Source organism: Leucoraja erinacea, chromosome 27 (genome assembly GCF_028641065.1).
Source record: "Leucoraja erinacea ecotype New England chromosome 27, Leri_hhj_1, whole genome shotgun sequence".
Lineage (NCBI taxonomy): Eukaryota > Metazoa > Chordata > Chondrichthyes > Rajiformes > Rajidae > Leucoraja > Leucoraja erinaceus.
Genome location: NC_073403.1, coordinates 15,814,464 through 15,838,357, shown reverse-complemented (window position 1 = coordinate 15,838,357; position 23,894 = coordinate 15,814,464). Strand labels below are relative to the sequence as shown.

At 41.2% G+C, this 23,894-nt stretch overlaps 1 protein-coding gene across 2 annotated transcripts; it reads right to left on the bottom strand.

Annotated features, from left to right (window-relative positions):
- Positions 1-3,237: 3,237 nt before the first annotated feature.
- psme3 (proteasome activator subunit 3) lies at positions 3,238-23,836 on the bottom strand. 2 transcript variants are annotated; one of them, XM_055657155.1, is made up of 12 exons: positions 23,738-23,774; positions 22,982-23,064; positions 20,956-20,988; positions 19,991-20,053; positions 18,372-18,479; positions 15,142-15,190; positions 9,914-10,026; positions 8,044-8,112; positions 7,651-7,718; positions 7,314-7,368; positions 6,315-6,401; positions 3,238-3,915 (listed from the first exon to the last, which is right to left on the bottom strand). In XM_055657155.1, exons 2-12 carry the CDS (start codon positions 23,015-23,017, stop codon positions 3,835-3,837), a joined length of 762 nt encoding a protein of 253 aa, XP_055513130.1. In that variant the 5' UTR covers positions 23,018-23,064; positions 23,738-23,774; the 3' UTR covers positions 3,238-3,834. The 2 variants fall into 2 exon arrangements, with proteins under 2 accessions (XP_055513130.1, XP_055513129.1); XM_055657154.1 differs by lacking the exon at positions 22,982-23,064 and having other exon boundaries at positions 23,738-23,836.
- Positions 23,837-23,894: the final 58 nt, after the last annotated feature.

Here is a 23,894-nt window from a genome sequence, read left to right as displayed (position 1 = left end):
GTCCCTCCTTTTCCTCACCTGCCTGCCTGCCACTCCCTTCTCATCAGCCTAACTCTCCTCACCTGTTGCACTCAGTTGCCTCTGATCACCTATTAATCCGGTATATAGACTCTCCTCACCGTTCACACAGTGCCAGATTGTTCTCAGCATTCATGCAAGACTCTCCAGCTATTTTCCGACTGCCTACACGGATTCGAACCTGCCTGTCTCTGACCATTCCGTCCTGTCGTCTTCCCGGATAGCACCTTAGCCTTCTGTCCCCGACCTCCTGGTTTCTGTCTGCCTCTCTCCTGGGCTGTTTGGTGTATCCCTGCAACGGCTCCTCGACTACCTGCCTGACTTCGACTCTTCTTTCGTCTGTCCCTCGCTGGTTTGTTTGCATCGTGTGTTGGATCTCCTGGTTACCTGATCTTCCGCTACCCCGACTACGTCTCCTGCCTGCCCCTCTTCGGAACCCTCGCTCAATCCTGAGCCTCTGTGTGAGTACGGTGTACCCATTCCTGTGTTACTACTCTGTGTTACAGTATCATTATAAGGTTCATTACCAATTATACCTGCCTGATTCTGTGCTGCTATTGGGTCCAAGCTATACCCGTTACACTAAACTTGTAGCAAAGGGTTGGAAGTGTGGAAGAGATATGATTGGGTGTATTCGCCAGATAAGAATGAGAAGGGATCATGATGAAACAAACAAAATTGTGACAGGAGCCATTCAGAATGGAGTGAGCGGTCTCTTTTCCTGGCCAGTGGTCTTGAAGTCTCACAGTCCAGAGTAGGATGATCAGGACTGAGGAGAAATATCTTCACTGGTGAACAGTGGAATCCTCCAAAACAAAGCACAGCAAAGGTCAAGTTACAGAGTTCATTAAAAGATGTGGACAAATATCTGGACATAAAAGACATCATGGGATACAATGAAAGAGTGGGGTATAGCATTGAGATAGACAATTGGCCATTATAGTACTGAATGGTGGGGCTGGTTCAATGGGTTGAATAGACCACTTGCAGGTTTCCAAATGTAACCACACAACCTTCCGCACTGCCATTGGAACCAGAAACAGCTGCAAAAGCCCAAAGGAAGGTAGTCGCTGCAATACACTTCTGGCTGAACCATTCACAGCTCGATTTGATTGCCTCTGTACACTAGAGAATACATATTTGTGGAGGGATGTAAAACTACAAACAATTAGAACGGCTGCACCATTGAGACTTGCTGTCCAAAGTTGACAATCCTTTTGGTTCCTCCGCTTTTCTGGGAAGTTACTCTGATGATAGAACCCAATGAGTGATTGGGTTAACAAATGATGAATTGTAGGTTTTGCTCCATCGGGCATGCAAAAGAAAACAAAACCACTCATTCCTGGATTGTTTGTTGAGCTCAGCTGGGCGTTCACGGGTCAATTATTCATTAAAAATTTGTCGGTCTCCATCGCATACCATGCACAAAGTAATTATTTTGCAGATGTTCTTTCTGACGCAATACTGGATGTTAGTCTGAGTGGAGCCACGGAGAACTTAGCAAGAATATAAGAAGAACCAACCATCGATGGACAGAATTCAACAGCTCCAGACAGGAACATGGGATTGACTTTGGCTGTTGTGGCATGATGTTATGCCTTGTCAATTTTCAAGGATTTAAAAAAAAGTTTTAGAGCAAAGTTTAGTTAGAATCTACGAAGGATTCCTGAGAAATGTATCCTGTCCTGTGGTGATGTCAAATTAAAAATGATTTTGAAAGCTAATGAGCAGAATGGTGTTTTCAAATATGTTTGAAAATACTCAAAATACCTGCATGTCAGGTTGGTTCTATTGAGAGCGAAACATGTCAGACTAGATGCGTAGGAAGGAACTGCAGATGCTGGTTTAAACCGAAGAGACATAAAAAGCAGGAGTAACCCAGTGGGTCAGACAGCATCTCTGGAGAAAAGGAATAGGTGACGTTTCGGGTCGAGACCATTCGTCAGACTGAGAGTCAGGGGGAAGGGAAACGAGAGATATAGAGAGTGATTTAGAGAGAGGTAAAGGACAAATGAATGAAAGATATTTCTAAAGATAACTAGACATGAGGCCACTGGTGCAACAGGTAGAGCTGCTGCCTCACATCACTGGAGACCGAGTTCAATCTTGACCTCGGCCACTAATTGCGTGGAGCTTGCATGTTCTGAGATTGCATGGACCGAGATGAGAAAATCATTTTTTACACAGAGAGTGGTATGGGAACTGAGTTGGATGATCAGCCATGATCATATTGAATGGTGGTGCAGGCTCGAAGGGCCGAATGGCCTACTCCTGCACCTATTTTCTATGTTCTCCATGTGACTGCAAGGGTTTCCTCTGGATGCTCTGGTTTCCCCCCACATCCCAAAGACGCGTGGGGTTGAAGGTCAATTGGCCTCTGTAAATTGCCTTCAGTATGTTAGGAGCGGATGAAAAGGAGTGGGATAACATAGAATGAGTGATCAATGGTTGGCGTGGATCCTGTGAGCAGAACAGCCTGTTATAAGGCTCCGTCTGTCTCTAAACTAGACCTAAAAGTCAATTCCCTTCAAATGTGCTGAGTATTTCCAACATTTCCTCTTTGTACCTCAGCTTTCCAGAATAGGTAGTAACTTTGATTTAGACTCTTTAAAAAAAAAAAAAAGTATCTGTTTCATGTTAATTTGCTTCCATAAACACAACATAATAACTGGCACAATAACACCATTACATCAATCTGTATTATAGGATATTTTGTTCTGTAGCCTTTAAGATAATCTTCCCGAAACACTGCTTCATGCTAGTAAATTGATTTTTTTAATCTATATAAAAATGGATAGATCATACACAGACCTCAACACAAATTATCTAGGAGGCATGTTTTATTTGTTTTTAAATATAGTTTTATCATTGTCATGTTCTAAAGGTTGGGCTCAATAGATTTTTTTTTTATTTTTTTAAACACCTTGCAATTTCCCCTCCCTTCTCACTCACCCACCCAAACCTTTGACTAATGAGCGCAACGTTCACAAAGCTTGCAGGGAAAAAGGTGAACAGACAGTTCTCGGCATAGTGCAGAGTTAAGAGTTTAAAAACTGTGGGTAACTTCGCAAGGAAAGGAAAATCGAAAGCAAGGTTTAACTGGGGGGGGCTAAGGCTCTGTATCCTAATTTAGGGCAGTTAGAACAATCACAGAAATACGTAATTTACGTAGGATTTGTAGTTTCATTATGCCCCACCATGGAGGTTTCACACTAATCATACGGCACAACTTTTTATTTTAAAAGAACATTTTCAAATAACTTCCTTCTAAAGAAACAACTTGACGAGGAGACTAGGAGAGGGAAAAGGAAGGGACAACACATGTAAAATACGGTGCAATAATTGCTCTTATTTATAACAAGTAGCCCGCAAACAAGTGGCTCCTGTTTAGTGAGTGGTTCCCTGTGCGTAATAGTTGTACATGAATAATCATTCTGAATTTACAGGATATTTTGTACATCCGCTTTCATGAATCACAAAGTTTCTGATGGATGTGAAAAATGCTACGTTTTGAAATAAAACCTGCGTCCAAACTGAATTCCTTCCCAAGATCACTAATACTGTACATTACAAAGAGATTCTGTAGAGCAAAACGGGACAGATTCCTGAGGATTAAAAAAACCTCTTATACATCACAAAAATAAAAGAATGGATATCCTTATTGGTTATTTCACTAAAATGCAACCAACCCTGTGCTTCATTTCCCAACAAACTTCTTTCTCCTGCAGCAAGACCAATCTCACACAACAAGCCAAGGCAATCATGGTCTTATATTTGGGTTACCAAGGTCAGATTCCATTTCACGAAGCATGCATGTTAATACAGTGCATCTGCATTGCTGTTCCGGGGCCGTTTAATTTTTTCAATGTTTTTGAGGATCATGTCATGTAACGTTACCTGTAGGGGAGGAAAAAATGTGACGTTGTAAAATTTACAATACCACTCTTCCTGGGAGAGGCCGTAACAATCGGTCTCTCTTCAATCACGCAGCCTGGATTCAATTCAAAGCTCAGATAAAAATCAACCAACATTAGTTTGGGCAATTTATCTTGGCATCATGTTTGGCACAGAAATTGTGGGTCGAAGGGCCTGTTCTTGAGCTATGCTTTTCTATGTTCTTTCTAAGTACAAGCCAGTGGATTTGAAACCAAAAGGGTTCATAGTTTGTCTCTCATACATAACGGTAATCAGATTAGTGTGAGACATCCTCTTAAATATTCTCTTCCAACTTAATCCAAACTTAGATGAAAGGAGCTTCTCTCAAATAGAATATAATGAAATAGAACAGGGATGTAATGCTGAGGTTTTATAAGGCACTAGTCAGACCGCATTTGGAGTATTGTGAGCAGTTTTGGGCCCCATATCCGAGGAAGGATGTGCTGGCTTTGGAGAGTGTCCAGAGGAGGTTTACGTGAATGATCCCCAGAGTGATTGGGTTAATATATGATGAGCATTTGAAGACACTGGGCTGTACTTGCTGAAGTTTAGGATGGGGGGGAGGGGAACCTTATTGAAACTTACTGAATAGTGAAAAGCCTGGATAGAGTGAATGTGGAGAGGATGTTTCCATTAATGGGAGGATCTAGGACCAGAGGCCATGTCCTCAGAATAAAGGGATGTACATTTAGAAAGGAGATGGGGAGGAATTTATTTTGTCAGTGGGCAGTGAATTTGTGGAATTCATTGTCACAGACAGCTGTGGAGGCTGTCAATGGATATTTTTAATGTTGGAGATTAACAGATTCTTGATTTAAAATGTGTGTCAGAGGTTATGGGGAGAAAGCAGGAGAATGGGGTTAAGAATGAAAGATGGATCAGCCATAACTGAATGGCAGAGTAGACTTGATGGTTTAAATCTGCTCTTAGAACTGATGAAATGGAATGGTTGCAACTCTAAACAGTGTGTGATAGGACATTAATTTAAGTTCACAGTATGAGGCTGCACTTGGAGTATTGTGCTCAGCTTTGGTCACCCTGCTGTAGGAAAGGTGCCATTAAGCTGGAAAAAGTACAGAGAACATTTACGAGGATGTCAGGAATTGAGGGCCTGATCTTTAGCGAGAGGTTGGGCAGGCTAGGACTTTATTCCTTGGAGTGCAGGAGGCCGAGGGGTGATCTGATTAGAGATGTATAAAATCAGGAGAGGAATAGGTAAGGTGAATGCCTATTTCTGTACCGTGTGACTAGGACTCCAATTCGAAAGGTTCAAGCTGGGGAATATGCAGAGATTCTCGTTATCCAATCCAGAACGCACATTCTCCCTGCTGGTATGTAAAGCAATTATTCAAATCCAGGAAGCTTAGTACAAGATGAAATACATTGATGGGCTCCCTAAAATTAAATGGGATAAATACTAGCATCTCAAAAAGTGCTTGAGCCATCAACAAAGAGAAAACTCCTACGTTTCCTGTTTCTTACTGAGTCAATATACTTGACTGGATATAGCAATGTTTTGTATGACTAGCAGAAACCCAACATTTAAAAATTGGCCATTATTGACTACTGGTGAGCCACTCAATTAATAATTGGTCTTGGATATTGTATTATACATCCCAACATGGCAAACCTTGGAGATTCTGATTCGGCATGGACATTGTGGGCCGAAGGGCCTGGGTCTGTGCTTATACTATTTGAATAGAATACCTATCCCACTACACCATTAATATCCATATAGATATAATGGAGGGACGTTGGATGTTAATAAAACATACAACAAGCTCACGGTTCCTGACAAACTCCGAGCGCTTCAACAATATTGGATCTTCTTACATAGCTCACGTGGGAATTAGAATGCTCATGTATATCTCCAAAGATTCACAGGGAAATTTTCCATTCTGCAGTTTTGAAGGAGAACAAAGAGCCCACTTCAATCCCCACTTAGGAAATGCAAGAATTAAGAAAAAGCTGTGATGTGCAAGCAGAAGGTGGACAAAGAATTCTGGAGAAACTCAGCGGGTGAGGCAGCATCTACGGAGAGAAGGAATTGGTAACGTTTCAGGTCGAGACCCTGAAGGGTCCCGAACCGAAACGTTGCCAATTCCATCTCTCCATAGATACCGACTCACCCGATGAGTCTCTCCAGCATTTTTTGTCTACCTTTGATTTTTTTCAGCATTGGCAGTTCTTTCTTAAATAATGTGCAAACAGATGCCTTTTTGTCAAAAGTGAAGTCACAGGAGGCCCATTTCCAACTAAAAACAACAATTCTAAAAGTACAGCCTGAGAGATTAAAAATCAGAAGTGAGGTTTTGTTTTGTCACTGCTTCATTGTTGGTTTGGACTGAATATATACTTACATATTGGTTTCTCAGCTCAGAAACAATTAATCGAAGGCTGATGTATTCCTTTTCATCAATTTCTGATACCGTGCGACGATAATCTTCCTAAAATCAAAAACAGGCAAATTATTGTGCTAGTGATAGTTAAATCATTGGCCAATATTCAATACTGTGGTTAGTGCTGAACCATCGCAATGTAGGGGAATCGATAACCAGAGGACACAGGTTTAAGGTGAGGGGGGAAAGATTTAATAGGAACCCGAGGGGTAACCTTTTTAACACAAAGGGTGGTGGATATATGGAACGAGCTGCCGGAGGAGGTACTTGAGACGGGTACTATTGCAATGTTTAAGAACATTGTAGACAGGTACATCGATAGGACAAGTTTAGAGGGATATGGGCCTAATGCAGGCAGGTGGGGACTAGTGTAGATGGAACATGTTGGCTGGTGTGGGCAAGTTGGGCCGAAGGGCCTGTTTCCACGCTGTAAGACTCTATGACTGTGGAGGGAATTGGCAAATGATGTTTCAGGACCGGGCCCTTCTTCAGACTGATGTATATTAATTTCCCTCCACAGTTACTGACTGACCTGTCGAGTTCCTCCATCATTTTGATTTTGCTCAAGATTCCAGCATCTGCAGTCTCTTTGTGTCACCACTGAGACTATTCTTAATATGTAAAGGGAAAGTCAGGAATAGTTTTGAGAGCGCAAAATTTGAAATATGGATTTCAGAAAACAATTGGCACTTGGTATTTAGATGAGGTAATTTGGATAAATTGCTGTGAGAAATTGTGCAGGATGAAATGTTTAAGCAGGGAAACGTTGGATTATTTCAATAGATTTCTATAAAAGACTACTCAACACCATGTATTTTGGTCACATTATTACAACAGAAAATATTCATATTAATATTCAATGTTCATATTCATTAATTCATTCATGCTACGTCTAACGTGTTCTTGGCACTCGTTGTTAGTTTCGGCGACTGAAGTTGAAATAGAGCTGATTCCACTTACCACATGGGGATACTTAGCTACTTTGGACACCAGTTTTGCTCTTGTTATGTAATATCTGAAAGAAAGCACCATGTTTTAGAAGTTTAAAGAACTTGGAACATTATTATTATCTGTAGTGCTATGTTTTTTTTTAAATGTCAGAAATCATTCGTTTTTAACAACTTTCCATGTGTTCAGTTTGAGCTGGTGCTGTTGTTTTTTTTTTTTAAGTCAGAAATCAAAAAATGTGATCAACTTTCCAAGTATTCAGTTTGAGCTTGTTCTCCTAAATGTTCCAGCTAAAAGAGAAACGTGGATACTTTCAGATACTGATTTTTACATCAAGATTTGTATTTACCTGGAGATTTGGTCCAAGTACGAAGCAGCTTCACTTTCAACTGTTCGAAGTTCTGCAACAGTCTCCTCCTGCAATTGTGTGGGAGAAAGAAAGAAAAAGATTGCAGCAACAACCAAGGTATTGTGGCAGAAAAGCTCGTGGAAAGCATCTCAACATCGCGTGCCAGGTATCCAACGTTGTTTTGAAGGAGCAGTCGCCATTGATTCACTGAGAAAATATTCATTTCAAAATGGAAGGTTGGCCATAATATTCTGCCCAAGTTCCAAGACCATCCATTCCCAGCTGACAATTCACAGGTTAAACCAGCAAAAATAATCACCCCGAAATGCAAACAAGGCTTCATAAAATAAGTAAATTACAATCTAAAGTACTAGACACATTAAAATTTCTCACTTGAATAGAAACACCAAAATTGTTGCCATCTTCTATCCTCGGTATCAACAGCTGTACCCACATTTTAACCTAAAGTGGATAATAAAATGAATTTTATTAGTGTAAAATAAAATTATTAAACAGCTACACAAACATTTTCAGGAAGCTCAGATAACAACAGTATATTAAAAAAAACTCTTCCCGTCTGCTGTCTAATTATTTTATTCGGTGCAGTTTCACCCTATGACATGTGGAGAAAAAAAACGTTAACTTGATTTTGCTGACGTTTTTATATGCCAACAGCTGGTCTATGTTTTTTAATTTAGTCGGAACTGAGGAAAGAACACGATGGTGGGGAGTTTGCTGGTCAGCTTAATACATTTTATTTATTAGCAAGCTGTTAACACCTCAAATAAACAGTAGATCGAGCCTTTGTTACTTATATTTCTCTGGTGTTTACAGTATTAATTAACCACAAACTCATGAGAGCAGAATTTGCTCAACTGGTGGGAAATGCTCACTGTTGGGACTGTTCAGTTTCACCTGAGGCGTGGGGGTGCAGGTAAAAGTCACAAACAGATGTTGGATTAAACATTGCCAATTACTAATCCCCTTTCGTCTTCCCTAAAACCCCGGTCCCCCAGCTCATTTCCCATCCTCCATTCATTTCTCTTACATCCCCAAGTCCCATATTTCTCATTTATCCCCCCCTCTTTCCCTTCCTACCCCTTCTCCCACCCGTCCTCTTCCACCCATATCCCTCCCTCCAGCTTTACATTGCACTCCTTCTCTCCCCACCTGACATCGGGTTATTGATTGGGGACGATGCCATGATCACAATGAATGGTGGTGCTGGCTCGAAGGGCCGAATGGCCTCCTCCTGCACCTATTTTCTATGTGTCTATCCTTCTATCTCCTTTTCACCGCTACTTACTCCATCCCTTCTGCCAATCACCCTCCCTTAGCTGTATCACTCACCTCACCTCCACATCTCTTTTTTTATTTTACCCCCTCACTCCATCAGTCTGAAGAAGGGTCCTGACCCAAAATGTGGTCTGTCTGTTCCCTCCACAGATACTGAAGGGTCTTGACCGAAAAGTCATCTAATCCTTTTCTCCAACGATGCTCTCTGACCTGCTGAGTTACTCCAGCTTTTTGTGTCTATCTTCGGTTTAACCAAGCATATGCAGTACCTTAGATAGAAACATAGAAAGTAGGTGCAGGAGGAGGCCCTTCGGCCCTTCGAGCCAGCACCGCCATTCATTGTGATCATGGCTGATCGTCTCCTTTCAATAACCCGTGACTGCCTTCTCCCCATATCCCTTGACTCCACTAGCCCCTAGAGCGCTATCTAACTCTCTCTTTAATCCATCCAGTGACTTGGCCTCCACTGCCCTCTGTGGCAGGGTATTCCATAAATTCACAACTCTCAGGGTGAAATATTTTTTTCTCATCTCAGTCTTAAATGACCTCCCCTTTATTCTAAGACTGTGGCCCCTGGTTCTGGACTCGCCTAACATTGGGAACATTTTTCCTGCATTTAGCTTGTCCTGTCCTTTTATAATTTTATATGTTTTTCTATAAGATCCCCCTCATCCTTCTAAACTCCAGTGAATATAAGCCTAATCTTTTCAATCTTTCCTCATATGACAGTCCTGCCATCCCAGGGATCAATCTCGTGAACCTACGCTGCACTGCCTCAATCACAAAGGCGTCCTTCCGCAAATTGGGAGACCAAAACTGTACACAATACTCCAGATGTGGTCTCACCAGAACAACTTCCTACACATATTGCCCGACCTGCCGAGTTCCTCCAGCACTTTGTGTTGTGTTGGATTAAAGCTTTTGACCTGGTTGCAACCCACAGGATGTTTCACAGTTCATCACTTACTGTATTGCATTTCTCCATAAGTGTCCTGATTTCTGGTTTTATTTTCTCAATCATCGCCACGAGTTGCTGGTTGCTCTTGAGCATTCCATTCGGCATGATAAACACTTTTGTACCTGTAATTGCAATGTTAATTAGACCATTTGCTCAAGCAGAAAGGGGTAAAAAAAATAATCAGGCTATACTTTAATGCAGGATGGTCTCAACACAAAACTTCACCTATCCATGTTCTCCAGAGATACTGCCTGATCTTCTAAGTTACTCCAGCACTTTGTGTCCTCCAGTTGCAATTTCAACTTTAAATTCTAAGCGTGTTTTGTTGTATGCATTTAAACAATTGCAACACTGTAAATCTATTAACAAAGATGCAGTTTCCTAACAATAGAAACAAAAATCCATGAATCTAAGGGCAGTTGATGAGAATTCAGGGTGGAAACAAAATGGGATTAATGTAGGACGGACTTGGTGGGCCGAAGGCTTATTTTATTTGCTGAAGGATTCTATGACTAACAAGCAGCCATATGAACTTCCAGAAATCTTTTTTTGGAGCTGAATTTTAAATATTGATTATAAATAGCCTTAATCAGTGCAGAGGAAATGTTATTTCTTGCATCTCAGGAGTGTGCTGTGCTGCAATTTCTTGATTTACATACAAATCTGTAGGAACTGAGATGGAAGTCTCAATCAGTTTAATTCTCCAGTCATAAGACAATGTCTAATCTCCATAAATTCTATACAACAACCCACCGTCCTCATTTTATCCCAGTATGAAAATGAGATAACATGGTGACAAAATCAAACCGTAGAGACAAGGGTTTAGGTAACTTGGACTCGAGAGATAAAACAGTCTTATCTCAAACGAATTGTACCCAAAACAAACTACAATGAAGCTGGTTAGAATTTTTTTTTAAAAACAATCCCTCAGTCTTTCAACTTAGTATTTAGAATTTAGTTTACAACGTGACAATTTTATACTACAACCCAGCGTTTTCTTTGTGACAAACGGCCTGTCAGCACCTCTAACATGACATATATCAATCAATCCATATTTATTTATATAGCACATTTAAATCAACTCGCGTTGAACCCAAAGTGCTGTACATAGAAGAATTTGGGTTTCCATACATCCATACAAAATAAAAAAATAAAAACACTATACAATATAGAATTTAACATGAACGTCCCCCCACAGCGGAAGCACCATTTTCCACTGTGAAGGAAGGCAATTAAAAGTTGTCATGTTTATTAATTGTGCTTATCTAATGAGGTGAATGAATTAGAACGTTTATTTGTTTAGACTACGAGATCAGTTATAATATTTATTTGTTTAGACTACGAGCTCAGTTATAATATACGTAATATTAGTTTTTTAGTTTAGTTTAGAGATATATTCCTCGGGGTACACATCTCGGAGGATCTGTCCTGGTCCCTCAACACCTCCAAGCTGATCAAAAAGGCGCAGCAGCGCCTTTACTTCCTGAGGAGGCTCAAGAAAGCCCACATGTCCCCCCAGATCCTGACCAACTTTTACAGCTGTACCATCGAAAGCATCCTGACCACCTGCTTCATGGTATGGTACAGCAGTTGCACCGTAGCGGGCAGGAAGGCACTACAACGGGTGGTGAAAACCGCTCAATACATAATCGGTGCCCCGCTCCCTGCCATGGATGCCCTCCACCGAAAACGGTGTCTGAGACGGGCCGGGAAGATCATCAAAGACCCCTCCCACCCTAACCATGAACTGTTTGCCCTCCTCCCATCAGGGAGGCGGTACAGGAGCCTCAGGTCTCGTACTAGTAGGACGAGGAACAGCTTCTACAACAACACTATCACATTGCTGAACTCGGAGTCCCGCCGATAGATTTCTCCAGTCTCTCCGTCCACATTGTTTGCTTATTCTGTATTTTTTATTTCTATATTGCACTATTACTACGGACTGACGCTAAACTGCATTTCGTTGTACCCATACTTGTATCTGTGCAATGACAACAAAGTTGAATTGAATTGAATAGCACAGAACAGGCCCTTCGGCCCACCGAGTCCCCGCACATTAACACTATCCTACACTCACTGCGGACAATTTTTACCTTTACATCAAGCCAATTAACCTACAAACCTGTACGTCGTTGGAGTGTGGGAGGAAACCGAAGATCTCAGAGAAAACCCACGCAGGTCACGGGGAGAATGTACAAACTCCGTGCAGACAAGCACCCATAGTCAGGATCAAACCCGCGGTCTCAGGCGCTGTAAGGCAGTAGCTCTACTGCTACGCAACCGTGCCGTCCCTGTTCACGGATGTGTTTCCTACATTGCTCATGGATGCTGAGGGCACTATTTAAGGTATTAAATTAATAATTTGCAAGTGTCTTATCAATCAGAGGAGACTTCCAAAATAATATTGAGGAAGATAGTTGAAACACACCAGGTTAAAAACATATTATGGATGCATTAGAAAACGGGCTAAATTTAAAGTGTATAATCAGAGGGCATTGGTTTTGAGGTGAAAAGGGAAAGATTTTATAGGAATCTGAGGGGTAACTTTTTCACACAAAGGGTGGTGGGTGTATGGAATGAGTTGCTGAAGGATGTAGTTGAGGCCGGGACTATTGCGACATGTAAGAAGCAGTTAGACAGGTACATGGAAAGGACAGGTTTAACGGGATATGGGCTAACGACAGGCGAGTGGGACTCATGTAGATGGGACATATTGGTTGGTGTTGGCAAGTTGGGCCGAAGGGCTGGTTTCCACACTGTATGATTCTATTACTCTAAATCATAGGCACTGGTCCAACCACTCCATGGACTAACTAAGGAGAGCCAGGACAGATTAACAGCATTTTTTTGATGAGGTAACAGGTAGAGTAGATGCAACGTACATGGACTTGCAACCAGCTTTCAAGGTCAGTTTATTGTCACATGTACCAATTAAGGTACAGCGAAATTCGAATTACCATTCAGCCATATTAAGAAAAAAGCATCAAGGCACACAACTACATAAAAGTTAACATAAACATCCACCACAGCGGACTCCCTACATTCCTCACTGTGATGTAAGGCAATAAAGTCCAATCTCCTTCCTCTTCATACAATATGTAATGGATTTGTGATGCACACGGCATAACAGAGACATTGGACACTAATTTGGTTAATTAACGGAAACAGAGCGTCATGGTGAATTAATGTTTGTTTTAGACTGGGGAAAGGTGAACAGTGGTGTTTATATGCCTTGGCTAAAATCTTCTTCTCTCGGCCCCCCTTCTCCGAAATAGGTAGCGTGGGCCAAGATTTTACAGCAAACATTAGCTATGTAATAAATCGTAATAAATGTACAATTCCTGAATAAACATGTCAGGATGTTTATTCAAAGCTGCTGCACCCAGAACTCTGAATTATTAACTGACACTGCAATATGGTATCACACAAAGCCGCCTCCTTTTTATGGAGGGAATAATGAAACCGTTGCTTTAATCGTTAAGATTCTTCAAACTAGAATTTTCTTGTATGTTAATAGTCTGCAATCATGAAAGATATCCAGGGAATTTAGAACTGTGTAATCTTTATATTTCAGATGCTGCAGCAAGGATAAATAGTGTGTGCACATGTGTGTGTGTGCGCGCGTTCATGTGTCGGCTGTAAAGTTTAGTTTAGTTTAGAGAAACAGTGCGGAAACAGGCCCTTTGGCCCACCGAGTGTGCCATCAATAGTAGGGCAAGTACTGTCGCACTGGCCAGTGCTGGTAACAAAATTACATAAGCAAGTTAAGGTTAGAACATAGAGATCCTTAAAATATTGATGTGCAGGGGCAAAACTCTTAATTGATTGTGAGCTAAATGGTTAATAATAGAACTCTACACATGTGGTCTGCACACATCATCACATGAGGCGCCGCAGGCATTTTGCGATGGATGTTCAAGGCTGACAACCCGGGACTTTATTCCTGGGCAAGCACCAATTTAAGAAACTCGCAAGGCTCAGTATGAGGAAGAGAATTATGGGTTTCAGGCATGTGTGCCTTTTCTAAAGGAAGATGGAAGTCATTCCGGCAATATCCGAAGAGAACTAGCAAAAAAGGACAAAGAGGAAACTATTTGAACTGAGATGAGACAGGCAGGAGAGATTAACCATGAGTAAACTGAGGGAGTGGAAACAGATCCAGTTAATATTACATTTAAGAATTGAGCAAAAGAATGATTTGTACAGGGAAATGTATGTAAAATTACCTTGATGAGAAATAGGCAGGAAAATTCCAATATAATGGGACGGGTGTACAAAATATATGATCATTTGGCATTAAAATATGTGAAATTAAAAACGAATATCTCAGCATGTTGTGGTTTAGCACTAACTTAATTTTGGTTGCAAGCTAAGCAGGAATAAAAATAAATAAAGCAGTTGTACTTTTCGGAAGGGCATGTAGTGCGTGGAGATGTGTTTGATGCACAAAGGCCAATGCTGACACATTAAATAGTGTCTGTTAATGGTTTAAAGTTGAAAGATAAAATAATTGATTATTAAAGTATCTACTGTCCCTCACACAACAGCGTCTGCTATTGTAGACTCCAGAGCTCATGGAGATTAGTTGGGGTAGGTAGGGGACAGGGAATGTCAGTCTCCTCCAGAAACAATGAAGCAGGTGTAACCCTCCGCCTAAGGGCTATTTCAGTGTGCGACGCCCATGCTGCTCACACACCTCTGCATCCATTCTGGAGAACCAGGAACTTAAATACATGCTCCAAGTATTAAATCTCAATTGGTGATGGGTTTACAACAAGTCTACTCCAGAGTGCACAAAAATGTTGAACAAAGCGATAGATGTTCCTGCCCTGTGCATTTCAGCAGGTTGCATTCTTAGCAATAAACATTCCTACCTTAACTTTCCTCAATATAATTTATATAAGCAATGAAGAAACAATATGTTAGCATGAAATAAAAGTTTGACGAATGAAAACAAGGTGCTAAAATATCAGCAAGTCAGATTGTTAACAGGCCAGTTCACAATTAACTATCATCAAACGTGAGCGATTTCGCTTTTGCTGAAGTCTGAGGAACTCCTGGAAAGAGATGATTTTAGACTCCATCTTTGGTTTTCACTACGATCAGCAATATCGTTCTTTAAATTCTGTACTACTGAAACACTTTGAATACTTAAATGATTGAACCATTTGGAAGAACAGCAACAGGTAATTAATCAAAAGAAAAAAACACACATTTTACATGCAAGTTTTCAATACCTGGGCAATTAGTTTCACCATCTTCCAGTTTTCTCTTCTTACTGTTGGGCTGAAATTAAAGAAAGATTTAAAGTCAAATTAGGAAGGAGTAAGTGGAAAATGAAACTAAAAAGTATTATGTGATTTGAAACAAATGCTTATGTATCCTAAAAAGTTAGAAATAATTATTTTAATACAAGCAAACAAAAGGAAAATACAGACATAACTGTTTTCGCTTAAATAAGTAAGAATAGCAGCAGCCATTCGGATTCTCAAGCCTGCTGTGCTATTCCATAGGATTAGCACTAATTTAATTTAGAGATACATCGAAAAAGGCCCTTTGGCCCACCGAGTTTACTCTGACCACTGACCACCCATTCACACTTGTTCTATGTCATCCCACTTTCTCATCCACTTCCTACACACAAGGGGCAATTTTGCAATAGGCGATTAACCTACAAACCCACACCTCTTTGGAGTGTGGAAAGAAACTGGAGCACTCGGAGGAATCACACACATTCACAGGGAGAACATGCAAACTTCACACAGACAGTACCCGAGGTCAGGATCAAAGCCAAGTAGCCGGCGCTGAGGCAGCAGCTCCACTACTTTGCCACCCTTGATGGTAATCTTGAAGTTCAGCAGCATTTTCCTGCTCCATACCCATTACATTCCTCGAACATCAGGAACATTTCCAGATTTATTACTTTGAATACATTCAATTATCAGTTTCCATAGGAACTGGGCCAGAGGATTCTGCAGATTTAATACCCCGGGACGCAGTTTCTAGTCACATTTACAGTCTGCTGCCAATTGGTATTCAGGCCAATATAATAGTGAGCGGCAACTCAAAACTATTTTAAACACTTCTTAGACTGGAACACAAATTGTTTAAACACAATATAATTTATGCTAAGCACCAGATAATCATTTTACAGTTTGCACTATAAAAGGCATTATTAAATTAACCCAAAGCCACATCTGTCAGATTAAACCTCATAGATTTAGTAAATCCCAGTTTTGGCAATGATAATGGAAACTTGTGTTGGACTTCTAAATTGCTTGTGCATTTTGCCAAGTTTGTGACTAGAATGGTCAGAGATGTTCAGTTGTAGACAGGCTCCAAATGTCTCCAAGTGAGTTTCAGTATCTTTGCTCCCATCTACATGACCTTTCCCTGTTGTTCTGATACTGGTCTGCTACCTGTTCCTCATCCCCTCTCTGCAATCCATCACGGACCAATACACTTTCAATGATCCGATAACTCCTCCCATATCTTTCTGCCTTTAACCTTTTAATCTTTTAATTTTTACAGCTTTCTGAATATATATTTTTTCAGTTATTCTTTGTTACCACCATGGGGGGTGGGAGAAGGGGGGGAAGAAGGGGGGAGAAGAAGGGGGGGAAGAAGGGGGGTGGGGGGGGGGGGGGGGAAGGGGGGGGGGGGGATTGAAGGGGGGGGGGGGCGGAGAAGGGGGGGAAGGGGGCGGAGAGAAAGGAGGAGAAAAGGAGTGGAGACACTTTTAAGAAGCCAGCCAACTTTTAATAAAGTTTAGTGGGCATTTAACATTACCGGTTGGTTTCTGAAAACTCCAATGACCTGATTAAAATGCCAGTCAGCAAAGGAGATTGCCTACGGCTACCTTGACTGCCTATAACTACATGGCTACCCCACTAACACCTCACTACGAGTTCAAAAGAACCATGCCGACCAATTTTTACTCGCGGAATAATTTTCAGCATGCTGAAAAATGTTCCCGACCAAACTGAGGCCAAGAGTAGGCGGGAACTTCTCTCGAGCACGAAGGAGAGTTAGTGACCTCCTAGGACCATGTGTCGACCATGCTGCGAGTTTGTGGCGAGCGCAAACTCTTCTAAACTCGCAAATTAGGTCGCCATAGTGGGACAGGCCCTTTACTGCTACAACGAGAACTAATACAGGCATCTCATCCTCAGCTTGGGCACATAGCAGTCTTCTGGACTTAATATGCAATCCCACGACCTCGGGCAACTAGATGTCTGTCTATCAGCCGTCCACCTGTGATATTGGCTCACCTTGTTTATTGTGTTCTGCTGCCTTTCCCTCTCTGAAAATAGAGGCTATGCTCTGCCCAGCACACCTCCCTGTTCTGCATTTCACAACACCTACATTCTGATACCCGTTTTCCTTTGTTTTGTTCTCATTCCCAAACTGCCCTCATTCATTCAACAACCAGATAACCTGAAGAAGGGTCTTGACTTGAAACATCATCCATTCCGTCTCTCCAGAGATGCTGCCTGTCCCGCTGAGTTACTCCAGCATTGTATGTCTAACTTCAGTGTAAACCAGCATCTGCAGTTCCTTCCCAAAGATAAACTTGTTTATCACTTAGTTTTACCACATGAAAGACAACCTCCTTCTCCACCCTCCTTGCAGTTGAACAAGATTGCTCTGGTCACTTTCCCAGTTCTGATGAAGATCTTCAACCTGAAACATTAGCTCTGCTTCTCTTCCCACTGATGCCACCTGACCTGCTGAGTGTGTCTACCATTTTCTGCTTCTATTTCAGTTGAAAGTTTGCCTGTTATTTTTTCCACTGTTAGAAAAACATGACAAATTATGACAAAAGTATGGCCCAAGAGAAATCCCAAAAAGTAGCCCGGCAGAAGATCGATCATAGTTTGGTTTATAAATTCCTGCTAATCTCATGTTTATTAAATATAGACCTATGAAGTACAATAAACTCTGGTTGGGTTTACCTCAAAACTAAAATATTAAATACACAAAGAATCGTTGAGTTACATTAATTTGAAAATTAAGACTGCATCCCAAAAGATAGCTCCATACCAGTTTACCAGCTGTGAAGCAGGCAGATAACTAGAAATTTGAAGAGATTTGCAGACTGCACTAATCGAGATTACAACAAAGTTGCCAATGTTGATGTGAATGATTGTCAGTAATTGGTGGTTTGTGACAATTCACGGTTTCCACAAGAAACATTCACTGACTGTGTCAAGTGGCCAACATTTATATCCCAGGGCAGATAAAACTTTGCTATTGTAGATATCCAGCGTAGCTACGCTAGACACAACTTTTTACTAACTACTCGCTAAAAAGGTATAAAATCTTCAACCACAAAACTAAAACATCAGGAAGATAAAGCAAAGCAAACAACAAGGATATTACGTTCATTTTGCAAGCTTTGAAGACGGTTTGCTATTTCTTTCAGTACACTTCAAGGTAACAATTCAAAGATAACTCGTGTACTCACTGTGCTGTCCAAGCCATCGTGACTGTTGGAGATTATTATAGGTTCTGGCACCGGCATGTTGAGCTCTGAGTGAATGGTAGCCAAATCAGAAATGTTCGAGAGAGGTTCCTAGAGAGAAATATCTTACGGTTATTTAAGTGATATTTTATAACACTAGCTACAAATTCAAAGGCTCCCCACAAACTCCATGCAAGTAAGGACCACAATAGTTACATGTCAGCACTTTCATGGATTAGTTACATTGCCCAATTCAAATTATTGCACAATTGTAGCACACAAACAATTGGTGGGGACACAGTTTATTCACTAATTAATGGAAATTTCAACTGAAAACTACCAGGGAAATATAAAAGATTGGATTTCTACAGCACACTCACAATTTCAGGAAACACTTTAAAGTAGTCACAATTGTAAACACTGCAGTCAATTTGCATACTGAAAAGGCACAGGGTGAGGGGAGAAAGATTATGGAGGGAAAAGTTTTAATAAGCCGCCTGAACCTGGCTGATCTCCCAGTTGCTAAACACTTTAATTCTCCTTGCCATTCCCACACAAACCTTTCTGTCCTTGGTCCCCTCCATTATCAGAGTGAGGCTAATTGCAGATTGGAGGAACAGTTTCTCATATTTTACTTGGGCAACTTACAGCCCAGTGGTATGATTTCTCTAACTTCAAGTAACCCCAGCATTCTGTCTCTCACTATCCTTCCACTCACCAAAGTCGCACCAGATTCTCTTTTCACCCAACAAACAGCTACTAATGACCCGTTTCCTTTATTATTGTTACTTTTTTGCTTATCTTTCATTCATGGTCCTTTAACTCTCTACATCATCGTCTACACCTCTCATTTCCCTTATTCTTAACTAGTCTGAAGAAGGGTCTCGACCCGAAACGTCACCCATTCCTTCACTCCAGAAATGCTGCCTGTCCCACTGAGTTACTCCAACGTTTTATGTCTATCTAAAGCTTTAATAGGACCCCGAGCTGCAACTTTTTCACACGGAGAGTGTTGGCTACATGAAATGAGCTGCCAAAGGAAGTAGTTGATGCAAGTACAATAACAACATTTAAAAGACATTTGGACAAAAGGTTTAGAGTAGTATGGGCCAAATGTAGGCAAATGGGACATGTATGGTTGGGGTATCTTGGTCAACATGAACGAGTTGGGCTGAAAGGCCTGTGGTTGTGCAGTATGACCTCGTGATTATGGTCTTGACAAATATTCGTCAAAGTGTCCTGGAGGTAATTTGCATATTTTATGTGAAATGATCTGTCACAACCAGAGAGAGCGAGCAGATAGAGCCTTGATTTTATTCGACATTGGCACTTTAGGCCATGCAGCACATTCACAATCCAGCATTAAAATGTCAGCCTTTATTGCTATAGGTATCAGGAGTGGAGCTTATATTGAATGGGTTAAACACACTCAAATCACGCTCATATGGGAAACAAGTGCCACACAAAGCAATAACTTAACCAAGTTCATATTCCCAGGAATAAGTAATACAAAGTGAACATGGATCAGGGATTTAGAACACCACCACTGTAGCCCGAATCCCTCAACTATCGCCCCAAAATTAATGACGAACACACACCCAACAAATATTTGTGAATCGTACCTTCAGAAAACAATCTAGTTCCAACAGCTTCTTTGGAAAGAAACTTGCAACTAAGTCTTCGGCCTACAGTGCACATTTAAAATGAAAATAAGTACATCAGTTCACTTTTTAATAAATAGAGTGTTACATGATCAATGCACTTGCAACTAACAGTAGATATTAGCAATTTTTCAGTATAAATCTGATTTTATTCAGTTCATTAATTTGCAGGTACAATAGCTGTAAAAATAGATCATCATATTCAGAAGGTTAATATTTATAACAGTACAGGTAATACTGCTATAACGTGATAGTTGCGTTCCTAGGAAATCTTGTGTGATAAAATTTGCGTTATAAAGCCAATTGTGTCAATGTGTTCAGGGCAAGCGTTTCAGACATGCAATAAGTTATTTTCCTGAACGATTTTCAAAAATATATGTCTTTCAATATCAGTAAGTTTATTTTTATTACTGCAAGCTAAAAATACTTAAGAATGTATGTGCCATTGTTTAATGCAGAATCATTGCACAAATGTCAATAGAAGTGATTGCTTGTCACCTGCAGTGACACCGACAGTGTTTTTCAGAGATCGTGGCGTCTGATTACTTTAGGGAGGTTACATGGAAATTAGTTTTTTTTAACTCCCATTTGTTGTTTAGTCCAAAACAGCCTTTTTTCTTCTTGTCAATTTGCAGCATAATTTTTAAATGATTCTCTAGATCCTGATCAAAATCATGGAATAATCAATGCAAATGGTGTTCCCTAGCTCATCACTTGCGTTATATCCAATTTTGTTAAAGCAGAACAAGCTGTAGTTATTGTTCTCCAGATAGAACAAGAAACTCTAAGGCTAGAAACAAGCAAATTTATAGATGTAAATGAAAATTCATAGTACAAAAACAATAAACAAATGTGATGAAACAGCTCTGCAGTTTGTGTCTCATCCCCAACTCATCCCCTGATAAACAAAGCGACTGTTTACTTACTTCAGCAGTGACTCGCTCCCTAAAAGCATCAACCTAACCGGAGAAAAAGAAGAGATATTTTATAATACCTTTAATTTGTAACTTATATCACAATATTGTTCAGATTTTCAAACAGGGGACCAACAATCAGATTTCCGACAATCATCTATCAAATTTCTGTCAATCTGGCATCACTTTTTCTTGGATCTGTTGAGGTAAACTACCAGTTTTGCCCTTTGGCGGGGGGGGGGGGGGGGGGGGGGGGGGGGGGGGGGGGGAGAGCAATACCGTTGAGAAGGGACCACAATGAAGGAGTGACTGGAGATTCAAGATTTGCCAGCAGATTAACCAGACAAAGATCTGAAAACACAAGCACATGTAGAAACTAAAAGCTGTCTCTGATCTACCACAAAATATGCCAAATCTCACAATGTTAAAAACAAACATGCTTCGGAACACAAGATGAAGCTGTTTTGATAGTTGGCCTAAATGACTTCTAAAATATATAAAAACGGAAGTGTTTTATGATTGATAGGCCATTGGAAAAGCATCGATGAGCTAAACAGTTGTTACATTGCTACAGAATACAAAACACACATAAATCTACATAATACAATCCAGTTTCATTACAAATGCGAATGACGAAACAACAAAATGATGCTAATAGTGGCTATAAATTTAAAAGGAGATACAAGGAACTGCAGATGCTAGTTTACAAAAAAGATACAAAATGCTGGAGTAATTCAGACCAGCCAGCATCTCTAGAGAACATGGATAGATGATGTTTCGGGATGGGATCCTTCTTCAGAATTGAAACGTGAATTCAATAGGTATCACCTACCCATGTTCTCCATAAATTAAATGTGTTTGAAAAGGAAGGTTTTCAAACAAGTTAAAGGTTATAGATTATTTGGGTTAATGATACAGATCCTGGCCTGATGCAGGGTCTTCACCCGAAATGTTGACCATCACTTCCCCCCAATAGATGCTGCCTAGTTCCTCCACCAGATGTTATTTGCTCCAAATTCCCGCATCTGCAGTCTCGCATGTCTCTTTTGGGTTTATAATGACTGATTCTGTGAAATGCTAGGCTGTGGTATCATGAACTTTTGTTTCCCTTAAATTGTTGGTAGTGATGACAGGGCCACACAGCATGAACCAGGCCCTTCAGCCCACCCTGTCCATACTGACCATCAGGTTTCTATCAATACTAACCCATTTAGCAACACTTCGACTGTAGCCCAGACGTGGGAATTATAAGGATTTTTCTGGAATGTTTCAAATGTGCCTCCAGCGTTCAATTAGGCAGCACTGCTGCGATACCAAATGCTCAGTGCTTGAAAAGTGTTTTCCTCATCCTCTCTGAACCTCTTAACTAATTTTCCCCTTTCGGGATTAAATTCCATTTGCCTTTGCTCTATCTATCAACTAATCAATATCATTCCGTAGTCTGCACTGTCACTATCAACACCTCCATTAACCCTAAATAATCTGCAAATTTACTAAATCATTGAGTCAGGCACTTTAGTCCACCATATCAATTCTCCTCCCATTATGTCTCATCTAACTCCTTCAGTAGAGCCTTTGGTCATTCCCTAATGCAATTGTGCCGAAATCCTTTAAATTTATTTATGCTATTTATCCAAAATACTCCATTGGAATTATTAGTCACACTTTTATATTTATCTTCAATTCAGGCTTTCAACTCCCTTCACTTTTGACAATTCCCAAGTTAACCTGTAGCTTATTCATTTCAGAGCTCCATCACCCCCATCAAGCACTAGAGCAGTTAACAATCACAACAGAATCGTCTATTCATTTGCTACACCTTAGTATTCTGATAAAGTAAAGGAATTGTTGAAACTAACAAGGAATTCATATTTCTGATATCAGCTGGTATTAACTCAATAATACCTGCCACCTTTGCTTCTAATTATTTCTACCTTCATTGTCATAGGCCCTTGCTTTAACTATTTCCTCTACATGTTAAAATTTCCCAATTCTGATAGTTTGATCTAACCAAAATTCCCCAGAGATGCTGACTGACCTGCTCAGTATTTTCAGCAATTAGCTTTCGATCCATTGTATGAATGTCTCAGCAAGAAGTCAACACTTACAGTCCCTTCGAGCCTGTAAGATGCAACAACTTAGCATTTGTGGAAATGATTTAACAAACGTTACATGGGGATTGGGTGTTGCAATAAGCAGAAATCATAGAGTCCAAGGTGGAAATATCTCAGGAGGGAGATCGAATCTGTGAGATGAAAGAAAAGTGGGAAAAGTCCTATTCTAACGAGGCTTCCCTGCATTTAAGGGTTGGGGTGGATCACTAAGTGTCACATTAGATCCCCAGAGCAAGCTGACAGCAGGTTGGTTTAGGTAAGCACAATGGAAAACATACTGAGATTATGCCGGGCATTCCCTCGCCAACAGGTTCGGAGCCTCTGATGGTGTAAACCAGAGGCCTCGCTCCTGACACCACATGCCGGCTCGCTTGGGTACAGGCCGCTGCCGCCGGCTGGTGACCTCAGGCGGCTGGAGGGGAAGATGGGCTGAGCCTGCAGCTTTCCCCGGCCGAGGCCGGGCCGGGCCGGGCCAGCCCCGGACGACGGTGGATGGGAGGATCATAATGAGATCAAACCACGCGTGGAGCCGGCCCGGGTCCAAAGGGGGAGAGGATGAGGTGAGAGGGGGGGAGTGGGGGGTGTGATCCCGGCGGCCCGGCCGGGAGTGGGTGGGATGCGGCATGTTGTGTTGCGTTGTGTTGTGTTGTGGTGTGGTGTGCGGCCGCCCGGGCCGTTACCTTGGTCCTGAGCGCATTGTCCAGCTTCAGCAGCCCCGACATGTTGCAAACGCCGCGATCCTGCGGCGGGCGCGGGCGGCTGACGTCACGCGCGCCGCGGACTGGGCCTCCTCTCATTGGCTGCGCTCACATAGCAACAGGGGCATGACTGACGCCC